Below are 15,434 nucleotides of genomic sequence, written 5' to 3' on the forward strand. Positions count from 1 at the left end.
ATGGTGACCGATACCCAGACCCAGGCCAAGATCGACCAATTGGCAACGCTGCAGGACGCCGCCAGGGAACCACCGGCCGCCATCACCAAAACAATACCGGCCCAGGAGGAAAAACTATCCGTCTAAAACCGCCAATAGTCTTGCTTTGAAGGTGCAAATAGTCCCGCGGATAGTCGGCAAATAGTCTCCAGGGTTTCGCGGATTTCCAGGTAATAGTCAGGATAGTGTGGATAGTCGGATCGCTTTAATATAGCGGGATTAAAATGGTGGATTGACTATTCGGGCTGGAGGGAGGGAGAGAGAGCGAGCATGTGGAGAGGAAAGAAAGGGAGAGACGGAGAGAAAGGAGGGAGAGATGGAGGAAAGAAAGGGAGAGATGGAGGAAAGAAAGGGAGAGAAAACTAGGAGAGTGGAGGAAAGTAGGAAGTCTGGGTGTGATTCTAGAGATTTATTTGCATGGTGGGTGTGATTCTAGACCTAATTGCATGGTGGGTGTGATTCTGGAGGTTTAATTGCATGCTGGGTGTGATTCTGGAGATTTAATTGCATGGTGGGTGTGATTCTGGAGGTTTAATTGCATGGTGGGTGTGATTCTGGAGACTTAATTGTATGCTGGGTGTGATTCTGGAGACTTAATTGCATGCTGGGTGTGATTCTGGAGACTTAATTGCATGCTGGGTGTGATTCTGGAGACTTAATTGTATGCTGGGTGTGATTCTGGAGACTTAATTGCATGCTGGGTGTGATTCTGGAGACTTAATTGTATGCTGGGTGTGATTCTGGAGGTTTAATTGCATGCTGGGTGTGATTCTGGAGACTTAATTGTATGCTGGGTGTGATTCTGGATATTTAATTGCATGGTGGGTGTGATTCTGGAGGTTTAATTGCATGCTGGGTGTGATTCTGGAGACTTAATTGCATGCTGGGTGTGATTCTGGAGACTTAATTGCATGCTGGGTGTGATTCTGGAGGTTTTATTGTATGCTGGGTGTGATTCTGGAGACTTAATTGCATGCTGGGTGTGATTCTGGAGACTTAATTGTATGCTGGGTGTGATTCTGGAGGTTTAATTGCATGGTGGGTGTGATTCTGGAGGTTTAATTGCATGCTGGGTGTGATTCTGGAGACTTAATTGTATGCTGGGTGTGATTCTGGAGGTTTAATTGCATGCTGGGTGTGATTCTGGAGACTTAATTGTATGCTGGGTGTGATTCTGGAGGTTTAATTGCATGTTGGGTGTGATTCTGGAGACTTAATTGTATGCTGGGTGTGATTCTGGAGGTTTAATTGCATGCTGGGTGTGATTCTGGAGACTTAATTGCATGCTGGGTGTGATTCTGGAGACTTTATTGTATGCTGGGTGTGATTCTGGAGGTTTAATTGCATGCTGGGTGTGATTCTAGAGACTTAATTGCATGCTGGGTGTGATTCTGGAGACTTAATTGCATGCTGGGTGTGATTCTGGAGACTTAATTATATGCTGGGTGTGATTCTGGAGACTTAATTGTATGCTGGGTGTGATTCTGGAGACTTAATTGCATGCTGGGTGTGATTCTGGAGACTTAATTGCATGCTGGGTGTGATTCTGGAGACTTAATTGCATGCTGGGTGTGATTCTGGAGACTTAATTGCATGGTGGGTGTGATTCTGGAGACTTAATTGCATAGTGGGTGTGATTCTGGAGGTTAAATTGCCATGTTGGGTGTGATTCTAGAGACTTAATTGCATGGTGGGTGTGATTCTGGAGACTTAATTGCATGGTGGGTGTGATTCTGGAGACTTAATTGCATGCTGGGTGTGATTCTGGAGACTTAATTGCATGCTGGGTGTGATTCTAGAGACTTAATTGCATGGTGGGTGTGATTCTGGAGATTTAATTGCATGCTGGGTGTGATTCTGGAGACTTAATTGCATGGTGGGTGTGATTCTGGAGGTTTAATTGCATGCTGGGTGTGATTCTGGAGACTTTATTGCATGCTGGGTGTGATTCTGGAGGTTTAATTGCATGCTGGGTGTGATTCTGGAGACTTAATTGCATGGTGGGTGTGATTCTGGAGGTTTAATTGCATGCTGGGTGTGATTCTGGAGACTTAATTGCATGCTGGGTGTGATTCTGGAGACTTAATTGTATGCTGGGTGTGATTCTGGAGACTTAATTGCATGGTGGGTGTGATTCTTGAGATTTATTTGCATGGTGGGTGTGATTCTAGAGACTTAATTGCATGCTGGGTGTGATTCTAGAGACTTAATTGCATGGTGGGTGTGATTCTTGAGATTTATTTGCATGGTGGGTGTGATTCTAGAGACTTAATTGCATGGTGGGTGTGATTCTTGAGATTTATTTGCATGGTGGGTGTGATTCTGGAGACTTAATTGTATGCTGGGTGTGATTCTAGAGACTTAATTGCATGCTGGGTGTGATTCTAGAGACTTAATTGCATGCTGGGTGTGATTCTGGAGACTTAATTGCATGGTGGGTGTGATTCTAGACTTAATTGCATGGTGGGTGTGATTCTAGAGACTTAATTGCATGCTGGGTGTGATTCTGGAGACTTAATTGCATGCTGGGTGTGATTCTGGAGACTTAATTGCATGCTGGGTGTGATTCTGGAGACTTAATTGCATGGTGGGTGTGATTCTGGAGACTTAATTGCATGCTGGGTGTGATTCTGGAGACTTAATTGTATGCTGGGTGTGATTCTGGAGACTTAATTGTATGCTGGGTGTGATTCTGGAGACTTAATTGCATGCTGGGTGTGATTCTGGAGACTTAATTGCATGGTGGGTGTGATTCTGGAGATTTAATTGTATGCTGGGTGTGATTCTGGAGACTTAATTGTATGCTGGGTGTGATTCTGGAGACTTAATTGCATGCTGGGTGTGATTCTGGAGACTTAATTGCATGCTGGGTGTGATTCTAGAGACTTAATTGCATGCTGGGTGTGATTCTGGAGACTTAATTGTATGCTGGGTGTGATTCTAAAGACTTAATTGTATGCTGGGTGTGATTCTAAAGACTTAATTGCATGCTGGGTGTGATTCTGGAGAGTTAATTGCATGGTGGGTGTGATTCTAGAGATTTATTTGCATGCTGGGTGTGATTCTAAAGACTTAATTGCATGCTGGGTGTGATTCTAGAGACTTAATTGCATGCTGGGTGTGATTCTGGAGGTTTAATTGCATGCTGGGTGTGATTCTGGAGACTTAATTGTATGCTGGGTGTGATTCTGGAGACTTAATTCCATGCTGGGTGTGATTCTGGAGGTTTTATTGTATGCTGGGTGTGATTCTAGAGACTTAATTCCATGCTGGGTGTGATTCTGGAGGTTTTATTGTATGCTGGGTGTGATTCTAGAGACTTAATTGCATGCTGGGTGTGATTCTGGAGATTTAATTGCATGCTGGGTGTGATTCTGGAGATTTAATTGTATGCTGGGTGTGATTCTGGAGACTTAATTCCATGCTGGGTGTGATTCTGGAGGTTTTATTGTATGCTGGGTGTGATTCTGGAGATTTAATTGCATGGTGGGTGTGATTCTGGAGATTTAATTGCATGTTGGGTGTGATTCTGGAGATTTAATTGCATGTTGGGTGTGATTCTGGAGACTTAATTGCATGCTGGGTGTGATTCTGGAGACTTAATTGCATGTTGGGTGTGATTCTGGAGACTTAATTGCATGTTGGGTGTGATTCTGGAGACTTAACCCTTAAACGTTAGCGCCCAAAATGACTCACACTAGTGGAGCCGTGACGCCATTTGGACCCACTGCAAAAATATTAAAAAAAAAATATATGGATCGTCTTTATTGAGTTCCACTGCATCAGAATTGAAAAAGAAAACATCTTGTAGGACAATGAAAGTAAAAACAAGGAAATTTATGATCATATTTAATTTTCATGATTTATTACAAAACAATTATTGAAAAAAATATTGACTTTGCCATATAATATATAAACAAGAATCCTACAAAAAGAAAAGTAAGAAAATTTAATATTCTCTAACTTAAATGGTACGTTGGTCTTTCAAGTAAATGGTGTAAAAAGTCTGTCCTGCAATCCAAATGTGGTGCTCGGACCAAATGAAAATGAACAATTCTTGCATGTGGTTTTATAAATAAACATGTAAATAAATAAATAAACACAAAATGCATACACACACAGTAATTTATGATAATAACATTCCTTGAATATACCATTACAAATAACTGAAGAGGATAATATCTGTATTTTTTTTTTTTTTTATTTATTTATTTATTTTTTTTGTAAATAAGCAAGTAAATAAAGAGAATATGCATACCAGCAAAATTTCCTATGAACAAAATACAAAATATATTTTCCTTGAATATACAAACATTTATTTCCATGTCTTGGCCGTCTGTGCCGTAGACCTCACAGTGTCGCTGGCAGGCTGCCTTGTTGCACCTTGCACAAACTGTTCTACATTTGCTTGCAGTCTTCCACGGGCAAATGTGGCACCTTTGCCTGCCTGTGTAGGCTGCTGGACTTGAATTTCAACAATGTTGAAGCAGCTTTTGATAGTTGTCACCAGTGTGCTACTGAGGTTAGGATCATGCAGCCTCTTCATAGCACATGGTTTTGCCATTTCCATGGCTAGTTGGTGCATGAACAACCGGCGGAACCTATCACTACGAGCGCTTGCTTTCCCAGAGAACTCTTATCAAGTCCCACAGAACATATTTAGCATGAGGTATAGGCACTAAGGCCCTGTATATCACAGGCCTATAAACAATGTTGTCCCCCCCTACGTTCCCCCTAAAAAAAATTACACAAAGGGACGGTGTGGGTCCAGCTGGCGTCACAGCCCTTACTTAAGACAGAAGGAGACACTCCAGCGTGGAGCACATCTGTCTCCCTCAAGGTCTGATGACACACTGACGATGGACTCTCCCACAGAAGCTTTGTAGCAAGGCGCGAGTGAAAAAAATAGCGCGCCTTTCAAAACCAGGAAGTCGTGACTCCACATGGAGTCACGTTCCCGTTTAAGGGTTAATTGCATGCTGGGTGTGATTCTGGAGGTTTTATTGTATGCTGGGTGTGATTCTAGAGACTTAATTGTGTAATACCCCAGGAGTCAATCGGGTGAACCTTTTTTTTTGGGTATACGTTGAGAGAGTTGCCCATGTGGTACTTCTCCCCTGTAGCCACCATGGGTCAGACCTCTTTATACCATGCATTTTGAACCCTGTTAATATGCATCGCAAATTAACATGTACCTTGCTTGTACCGATATTTTAAGAGTTAGCGTTTTTTTGGGGTGGGGCGGGGCATTGTGGGGCCCCGGGCATGGGAGGGATAGCGTACGCCCCAGTAATTTGGGCACACACTCCCCTGGTAAGGTTAGAATCATTGCATGGTGTTCTACCCACCACGGTTGAATTTCTATGGTTGTGCCAAATCGTTACAGCAACCAATGTTTACGCGCTAAGCTTGACGGCGATGTTGCGAGAAATACCTCCTCGCAGAAGAGATAAGTCGTTTATACGTGTGGGGGGGTCGAGGAGGAAGAAGGCCCCGCCCCGCCCCGCCCCGGGTGTGATTCTGGAGACTTAATTGTATGCTGGGTGTGATTCTGGAGACTTAATTGCATGCTGGGTGTGATTCTGGAGACTTAATTGTATGCTGGGTGTGATTCTGGAGACTTAATTGCATGCTGGGTGTGATTCTGGAGACTTAATTATATGCTGGGTGTGATTCTAGAGACAATTGTGTAATGCTGTTAGGTCGTAAAGTTCGGTTCGGTTCTGACGTGTTCCCCCGCCCTAAACCCTCCGTGTTCCCCCGCCCTAAACCCTCCGTGTTCCCCCGCCCTAAACCCTCCGAGAGCTATCTTGCGGCTCTGGTGGGGGATAGCGAAATTGCGGTAAGTCGCTTTTCAGTAGTTTCCAAAGAAGAAAAACTCTACAAATGAAAAACCACAAAAGTTTGCCCCGAAATACATAGCCAGAGTATCACATATTGAGACGGGGAACTCTCGGAACATCTACCTCTGTTATATATAAATGGTATTGAGATTTGAGAATTTAATGAACACTAAAGCTTGGTGTGCTGTACCCCCCCTCCTCCCCCCCCCCCTGTGTGTGCCCCAGCAGACCGCTCCCACTCACCGCCCCAATGAATGCCCCGGTATTAAAACTCCTTAACTCCACCGTGGGCAAAGTTAATGGCTGCAAGATACATTAGTCCCTGATGAATAGCTGGAAAAGTATCCCTTAACTTCAAATGCTCATAATTCAGCTCTTGGGTCATGCTAGACCCACCAAATTTTAACCAGTTGTACCCTGATTATCCTTCTATATGCCCTCAAATTTTGGTTCCCCTTACTACAATTAAAAAAACAAAAATATCGGTAAACAGTAGAATAGTTGCTCTATTTTTTGGTGTAAAGCAAATTAAAATCGGTTTGCAAATAGTGGAGAAAATTGAGATTGAAGATGAGCAATATGTTATTTTTATGTGATCGGAGGACACGAAAACATTAACAAAAACGGCAATTGCGGAAAAACGACAAAACGTATCAAAAAAACAAAAACATTGGTAAACAGTAGAATAATTGGACTATTTTCTGGTGTAAAGGAAATTAAAATCGGTTTGCAAATAGTGGAGGAAATTGAGGTTGAAGATGAGCAATATATTATTTTTTGTGATGGGAGGACACGAAAACCTTAACAGAAATGGCAATTGCGGAAAAACGACAAAACTTAACAAAAAAACAAAAACATTGGTAAACAGTAGAATAATTGCTCTATTTTTTGGTGTAAAGCAAATTAAAATCGGTTTGCAAATAGTGGAGGAAATTGAGGTTGAAGATGAGCAATATATTATTTTTTTGTGATGGGAGGACACGAAAACATTAACAAAAATGGCAATTGCAGAAAAACGACAAAACTTAACAAAAAAACAAAAACATTGGTAAACAGTAGAATAATTGCACTATTTTTTGGCACAAAGGAAATTAAAATCGGTTTGCAGATAGTGGAGAAAATTGAGGTTGAAGATGAGCAGTATATTATTTTTTTGTGATGGGAGGACACAAAAACATTAACAAAAACGGCAATTGCGGAAAAACGACAAAACTTAACAAAAAAACAAAAGCATCGGTAAACAGCAGAATAATTGCACTATTTTTTGGTGTAAAGCAAATTAAAATTGGTTTGCAGATAGTGGAGAAAATTGAGGTTGAAGTTGAGCAATATATTATTTTTTTGTGATTGGTGGACACGGAAAACCTTAACAAAAACGGCAATTGTGGAAAAACGACAAAACTTAACAAAAAAACAAAAACATTGGTAAACAGTAGAATAATTGCACTATTTTTTGGCGCAAAGGAAATTAAAATCAGTTTGCAAATAGTGGAGGAAATTGAGGTTGAAGATGAGCAATATATTATTTTTTGTGATTGGTGGACACAAAAACTTTAACAAAAATGGCAATTGTGGAAAAATAACAAAACTTAACAAAAAAAAAAAACATTGGTAAACAGTAGAATAATTGGACTATTTTTTGGCGCAAAGGAAATTAAAATCGGTTTGCAAATAGTGGAGAAAATTGAGGTTGAAGATGAGCAATATATTATTTTTTGTGATTGGTGGACACAAAAACTTTAACAAAAATGGCAATTGTGGAAAAACGACAAAACTTAACAAAAAAACAAAAACATTGATAAACAGTAGAATAATTGCTCTATTTTTTGGTGTTAAGAAAATTAAAATCGGTTTGCAAATAGTGAAGAAAATTGAGGTTGAAGATGTGCAATATATTATTTTTTTGTGATGGGAGGACACGAAAACATTAACAAAACGGCAATTGCGGAAAAACGACAAAACTTAACAAAAAAACAAAAACATTGGTAAACCGTAGAATAATTGCACTATTTTTTGGTGTAAAGCAAATTAAAATTGGTTTGCAGATAGTGGAGATAATTGAGGTTGAACATGAGCAATATATTATTTTTTTGTGATGGGAGGACACGAAAACATTAACAAAAACGGCAATTGCGGAAAAACGACAAAACTTAACAAAAAAACAAAAACATTGTTAAATAGTAAAATAATTGCACTATTTTTTGGCGCAAAGCAAATTAAAATCGGGTTGCAGATAGTGGAGAAAATTTAGGTTGAAAATGAGCAATATATTATTTTTTGTGATGGGTGGACACAAAAACCTTAACATAAACGCCAATTGCTAGGAAACGAATCAAAATAACACAAAAACAAAAACATCACTAAAAACTACAAAGATTGACCAACATTTTGACGCAAACCAAATTAAAATCGGTTTGCAAATAATGGAGAAAATCAACATTAAACTTCATCCACCCCCAAAAAATCTGATCAGTTCCGTTTCCTTCCAGACTCTCTCCGCACTGACCTCCCCCATGATGTCCTACGGCAGAGGCCCGCCCGATATTAAGGGCATGACTTCCCTTAAGGTGGACAATCTGACCTACCGCACCACCCCAGAGGACTTGCGGCGGTCCTTCGAGAAGTACGGGGAGATCGGGGACGTTTACATACCCCGGGATCGCTTCTCCAGGGAGTCCCGCGGGTTTGCTTTCGTACGGTGAGTGTCTGGGGGGTGGCTGGGTGTGATTCTAGAGTTTTTTTGTTTATATATATATAGGGTGATTTTGTTTATATATACAGGGGTATATCGAATGGGTATATCGAACAGGGGTATATCGAACAGGGGTATATCGAACAGAGGTATATCGAACAGGGGTATATCGAACAGAGGTATATCGAACAGGGGCATATCGAACAGGGGCATATCGAACAGGGGTATATCGAACAGGGGCATATCGAACAGGGGCATATCGAACAGGGGCATATCGAACAGGGGCATATCGAACAGGGGCATATCGAACAGGGGCATATCGAACAGGGGCATATCGAACAGGGGCATATCGAACAGGGGCATATCGAACAGGGGCATATCGAACAGGGGTATATCGAACAGGGGCATATCGAACAGGGGCATATCGAACAGGGGTATATCGAACAGGGGTATATCGAACAGGGGTATATCGAACAGGGGTATATCGAACAGGGGTATATCGAACAGGGGTATATCGAACAGGGGTATATCGAACAGAGGTATATCGAACAGGGGTATATCGAACAGGGGCATATCGAACAGGGGCATATCGAACCGAACAGGGCATATCGAACAGGGGCATATCGAACAGGGGCATATCGAACAGGGCATATCGAACAGGGGCATATCGAACAGGGGCATATCGAACAGGGGCATATCGAACAGGGGCATATCGAACAGGGGCATATCGAACAGGGGTATATCGAACAGGGGTATATCGAACAGGGGCATATCGAACAGGGGTATATCGAACAGGGGCATATCGAACAGGGGCATATCGAACAGGGGCATATCGAACAGGGGTATATCGAACAGGGGCATATCGAACAGTCCGGTCTACTCCCTATACAAGCCCTATTTAAATGCCCACTCATCCCTAACAAAAACTCTCTCCAAACACTATAAAATGTACATGGTTTTTTACAAGCCCCCAATACCTGGTAGACTACATGAACTTGCTAGTGAATTCATTATAATCTTTTAATTTGTTGTGACTGTATATTTGTAGTTAATTTCCTTACGGTGTTTAATTCGAGGATAACTTTTAAAACAATATACAGGCATTATATTTTCATAGTTGTAGTAGGAATTGTAGTAGTAGGAAGAGGAAGACGATGAGGAGGAGGAGGAGGAGGAGGAGGAGGAGGAGGAGGAGGAAGATAATTGTTGCTGCTGTTATTTGTCGCCACTGTTGCCAAATTATCGTACTCACCACATCGTCTGTATTACTTTTAAGCCTCAAACTCTCGTACCTGCACAAATAACGACAGAAAATTGAAGTTAGTTTTAAAACTCCTATTTATTGATGTTTGTTTGTTGGTTTTTCGTTATTGGTCAGAAACTACGAAAATGCAGTGCGATGGGTACGATAATTTGGCAACGCTGTTTGTCGCCCCATCACCAGGTGTGTTCAGGGGTGTTCCGGAGTGTCGTACCCCTGTGAAAGATCTTTAATTGTGAGCCATTTAATCACAGAGAGATACATTTTCCAACCAGTGTTTTTCAAGAGTTGTTTTTCTCGTTTTTCAATAAATATACTTTCCTTGGTAGTTAGAATTACATATATATAGTTTTTAAAGAGAGAGAGAGAGAAAGATAGGGGTGACCTGGGTGTGATTCTAGAGTTTTTGTGTGTGTTGGTAAGATAGGTTTTTAGCCCAAACGCAGGGGATGTTCGAATGGAGATAGGTTTTCTCTCTCTCTCTCTCTCTCTCTCTCTCTCTCTCTCTCTCCTTCTGCTTCCTCAGAACATCCACAGGGGTGACCTGGGTGTGATTCTAGAGTTTTTGTGTGTGTTGGTAAGATAGGTTTTTAGCCCAAACGCAGGGGATGTTCGAATGGAGATAGGTTTTCTCTCTCTCTCTCTCTCTCTCTCTCTCTCTCTCTCTCCATCTGCTTCCTCAGAACATCCACAGGGGTGACCTGGGTGTGATTCTAGAGTTTTTTTGTGTGTTGGTAAGATAGGTTTTTCGCCCAAACGCAGGGGATGTTCGAATGGAGATAGGTTCTCTCTCTCTCTCTCTCTCTCTCTCTCTCTCTCTCTCTCTCTCTCTCTGCTTCCTCGGAACATCCACATAAGTTTTCACATCCACAGTTCTGATAAATCAAAAATTTCATCCACATCTGGGGGCTTCGTGGTGCAGTGGTTAGCACACTCAGCTCATTAATCGGGTTCGATTCGAGGCTGAGTTGAAAATTTGGGCATCTTTTCCTCCGACCAGGTATTCCGAAAATTTCTTTTCCCGATACCCTGTCCACCCAGCAGTGTACCAGGTATGTAACAGCGACGGCCAAATTTGTGTTTACTGTAGCAGCAGCCAAATTTGTGGCTTTACCGTGTAGCAGCGACGGGCCAGATTTGTGGCTTTACCGTGTAGCAGCAACGGGCCAAATTTGTGGCTTAACCGTGTAGCAGCGACGCCAAATTTGTGGCTTTACCGTAGCAGCGACGGGCCAAATTTGTGGCTTTACTGTGTAGCAGCACGGGCCAAATTTGTGGCTTTACCGTAGCAGCGATGGGCCAAATTTGTGGCTTGACCGTGTAGCAGCGACGGGCCAAATTTGTGGCTTTACCGTGTAGCAGCGACGGGCCAAATTTGTGGCTTTACCGTGTCCTGTCTCCTGGGGTCTGTTCCCTTCTCCTATAATTCCTTCCCCTTCTGTCTCTCTTCGGCATATGACCACAGATGTTGTGTCCCGTCTCCTGGGGTCTGTTCCCTTCTCCTATAATTCCTTCCCCTTCTGTTTCTCTCCGCACATGACCACAGATGTTGTGTCCCGTCTCCTGGGGTCTGTTCCTTCTCCTATAATTCCTTCCCCTTCTGTCTCTCTCTCCGCACATGACCACAGATGTTGTGTCCCGTCTCCTGGGGTCTGTTCCTTCTCCAATAATTCCTTCCTTCTGTCTCTCTCTCCGCACATGACCACAGATGTTGTGTCCCGTCTCCTGGGGTCTGTTCCTTCTCCTATAATTCCTTCCCTTCTGTTTCTCTCCGCACATGACCACAGATGTTGTGTCCCGTCTCCTGGGGTCTGTTCCTTCTATAATTCCTTCCCTTCTGTCTCTCTCCGGCATATGACCACAGATGTTGTGTCCCGTCTCCTGGGGTCTGTTCCTTCTATAATTCCTTTCCTTCTGTCTCTCTCCGCATATGACCACAGATATTGTGTCCCGTCTCCTGGGGTCTGTTCCCTTCTATAATTCCTTCCCTTCTGTCTCTCTCCGCATATGACCACAGATGTTGTGTCCGTCTCCTGGGGTCTGTTCCCTTCTCCTATAATTCCTTCCTTCTGTCTCTCTCCGCATATGACCACAGATGTTGTGTCCCGTCTCCTGGGGTCTGTTCCTTCTCCTATAATTCCTTCCCTTCTGTCTCTCCGCACATGACCACAGATGTTGTGTCCCGTCTCCTGGGGTCTGTTCCTTCTCCTATAATTCCTTCCCTTCTGTCTCTCTCCGCACATGACCACAGATGTTGTGTCCCGTCTCCTGGGGTCTGTTCCTTCTATAATTCCTTCCCTTCTGTCTCTCTCTCCGCACATGACCACAGATGTTGTGTCCCGTCTCCTGGGGTCTGTTCCTTCTCCTATAATCCCTGCCCCTTCTGTATCTCCGGCATATGACCACAGATGTTGTGTCCCGTCTCCTGGGGTCTGTTCCCTTCTCCTATAATTCCTTCCCCTTCTGTCTCTCTCCAGCATATGACCACAGATGTTGTGTCCCGTCTCCTGGGGTCTGTTCCCTTCTCCTATAATTCCTTCCCCTTCTGTCTCTCTCCAGCATATGACCACAGATGTTGTGTCCCGTCTCCTGGGGTCTGTTCCCTTCTCCTATAATTCCTTCCCCTTCTGTCTCTCTCCGGCATATGACCACAGATGTTGTGCTGCCCACTAAACAAAACTTTCCTTGCCTGTCTCTCTCCGGCACATGACCACAGATGTTGCGCTGCCCACTAAACAAAACTTTCCTTGCCTGTCTCTCTCCGGCATATGACCACAGATGTTGCGCCGCCCACTAAACAAAACTTTCCTTGCCTGTCTCTCTCCGGCATATGACCACAGATGTTGCGCTGCCCACTAAACAAAACTTTCCCTGCCTGTCTCTCCGGCATATGACCACAGATGTTGCGCTGCCCACTAAACAAACCTATTTTTTGACAAACTAAATCGACTGGTTAGTAAGTAGATGACGAAACCAAGCTTGAACTTCACCCCAAAAATCCCAGCACCCTAACACACTCTCCCCCTCTCAGATACTACGATCGTCGCGATGCCGAGGATGCCATGGAAGCGATGGATGGTCGGCGGCTGGACGGAAGGGAGCTGAGGGTCCAGATGGCGCGCTACGGCCGCCCCGAGACCCCGCCGCACCGCCGCCGCCGCCGCAGGTAAGACCCAGGCACTCATTGGGTGTGTGTGGGTGTGATTCTAGAGTTCCTTACACCAGACTTACCATTACTACTACTACTACTACTACTACTACTACTACTACTAATCGTGGCTTTTCTCCCCCCCTCCCCTCCCCTCCCTCCCTATACAAACATATATCATTGGATTAGAAGGTAAAAATCCATTATTATTATTATTATTATTATTATTATTATTATTATTGGTAGTAATAGTAGTAGTAGTAGTAGTGATAGTAGATGTGATATTGAGGATAGTGATACGGTAGAGCCCCACTTAGCGCGAGATCAATTACCACAAGCCACCATCTCGCGAGATCAATTAGCACAAGCCACGATCTACCAAGCCACGATCTACCGCGAGCAGCTGCCACGACTTGGTTTTGAAAGGGCCCAGTGTGACCCTACCAGGCTACAGCGAACCGGCAACTCACTACCGGATAGGCCTTAACCTCTGTACATGCGATGGGTGACGGGAATTCTCGCCACCCGACGCGCTCGGCTTGGCCAAAAATAGCACCTCTTCCGAACTTCATGTCTCCCCCGTGCTGCACCGAGACATTTCAGGGTCATTTCACCGTGGAGGGGAAGGATTGCCGCTGAGAAAACACTACAGGTAACTCGATTTACACGTTTTTTAAATACCGCGTGGTCCAAAACACAAATAAACACTTAATATACACGTTTTTTCACTTATACGCGATATTTCCTTGAGTGTCCCCCGGATGTCTCACGCAACTGGACTCACACAGCTACACCTCAAGTCCTTCCCGCGCACCACTTCAACAACGGTACAGTACCCCCCCGCTGCTCAACAATAGGGGTGGGGAGGTACCGGTACTAACGAGACCAGCTATACGGTACGGTATCGGTACCAGACTGCTCAGTAACGGTACCAAGACTAGCCAGTCGCTCATGGTATCGCTCATGGTATCCTCGCATGAGTGAGGCTGAGACTGTGTGGATATCTTGGTGGTATGGATATTCTCTCTCTCTCTCTCTCTCTCTCTCTCTCTCTCTGAATGAAGTGAATGTTTATTTTTGGACAAATCTACCTCCTGTTTGATTTACGCAATGACCAAGGATGCAATACTTGTGTAAGTCGAGGGTTCCCTGTATATTCTCTCTCTCTCTCTCTCTCTCTCTCTCTCTCTCTCTCTCTCTCTCTCTCTCTCAATGAAGTGAATGTTTATTTTTGGACAAATCTACCTCCTGTTTGATTTACGCAATGACCTCTTCAAGGATGCAATACTAGTGTAAGTCGAGGGTTACCTGTATATATTATCTCTCTCTCTCTCTCTCTCTGTCTCTCTCTCTCTCTGAATGAAGTGAATGTTTATTTTGGGACAAATCTACCTGTTTGATTTCCGCAATGACCGTCTTCGGGGTTCCCTGTATTCTCTCTCTCTCTCTCTCTCTCTCTCTCTCTCTCTCTCTCTCTCTCTCGTGTAAGTAGAGGGTTACCTGTATATATTATTACATCTTTGATATGAAAAACACCTATTTCCAAAACCTATCAACACCTCCGAGCGCTGGGAGGCCGACAACAATCCTTTAGCCCGACGCTTGTGGGTTAAGGCAGCGAGCGATGATTGTGGGTTAAGGCGGCGAGCGACGATTGTGGGTTAAGGCAGCGAGCGATGATTGTGGGTTAAGACAGCGAGGGGGAGCGCCAGGGATCAGGTCACGGGCCTCCCAGCGACCCACAAGCGTGTTTTCAAAGCTCGGCCAAGCGTAGGGTTGTTGTTTTTAATGCGAGTGATTGTTTTGAGTAATTATGAAACCCGAAGGTCAGACCCACGATCCTCCTAATTCTCACGCTAATTGGGGCTCTACCGTAGTAATAGTAGTAGTAGTAGTAGTAGTAGTAATAGTATTTTCATTAATTTATGTGGATATCAAACTTCTACTACTACTACTATTCCTACTACTATTACTACTAACACAACACGGATAGTTCTCGTTCAAGGTCACGCTCAAGGTCGCGCAGGAGGAGCCGCAGGTCAAGGTCGCGGTCCAGGACAAGATCTCGCTCCAGGCACCGTCGCTCTCGCTCAAGGTGAGAGAGAGAGAGAGAGAGAGAGAGAGAGAGAGAGAGAGAGAACGCCCATTTCCTCCTCCTCTCTCCAGAATCACACCCAACATGCAAATTAAATCTCCAGAATCACACCCACTATGCAATTTAACCTCCAGAATCACACCCACCATGCAATTAAATCTCCAGAATCACACCCACCATGCAATTAAATCTCCAGAATCACACCCACCATGCAATTAAATCTCCAGAATCACACCCACCATGCAATTTAACCTCCAGAATCACACCCACCATGCAATTTAACCTCCAGAATCACACCCACCATGCAATTTAACCTCCAGAATCACACCCAGCATACAATTTAACCTCCAGAATCA

At 43.8% G+C, this 15,434-nt stretch overlaps 1 protein-coding gene and 1 long non-coding RNA gene across 4 annotated transcripts in view; one reads left to right on the plus strand and one right to left on the minus strand.

Moving 5' to 3' along the window:
• Positions 1–57: 57 nt before the first annotated feature.
• The window catches only part of LOC126992618 (serine/arginine-rich splicing factor 2-like), a 24,403-nt gene continuing 9,026 nt past the window's right edge, over positions 58–15,434 (plus strand). Inside the window, exons 1-4 of one of the 2 annotated variants that reach the window (XM_050851431.1) lie at positions 58–209; positions 8,372–8,580; positions 12,867–13,001; positions 14,977–15,078. In XM_050851431.1, the coding sequence (XP_050707388.1) occupies positions 8,396–8,580; positions 12,867–13,001; positions 14,977–15,078 (422 nt within the window). In that variant the 5' untranslated portion in view covers positions 58–209; positions 8,372–8,395. The remainder of the gene's footprint in view (positions 210–8,371; positions 8,581–12,866; positions 13,002–14,976; positions 15,079–15,434) is intronic. The other variant, XM_050851432.1, reaches the window with a different exon arrangement.
• Positions 15,107–15,434, minus strand: part of LOC126992628 (uncharacterized) — a 2,456-nt gene continuing 2,128 nt past the window's right edge. For both annotated transcript variants that reach the window (XR_007746859.1, XR_007746860.1), the window contains one exon: positions 15,107–15,392. This is a non-coding gene — a long non-coding RNA (uncharacterized LOC126992628). The remainder of the gene's footprint in view (positions 15,393–15,434) is intronic.

Source organism: Eriocheir sinensis, unplaced genomic scaffold (genome assembly GCF_024679095.1).
Source record: "Eriocheir sinensis breed Jianghai 21 unplaced genomic scaffold, ASM2467909v1 Scaffold496, whole genome shotgun sequence".
Lineage (NCBI taxonomy): Eukaryota > Metazoa > Arthropoda > Malacostraca > Decapoda > Varunidae > Eriocheir > Eriocheir sinensis.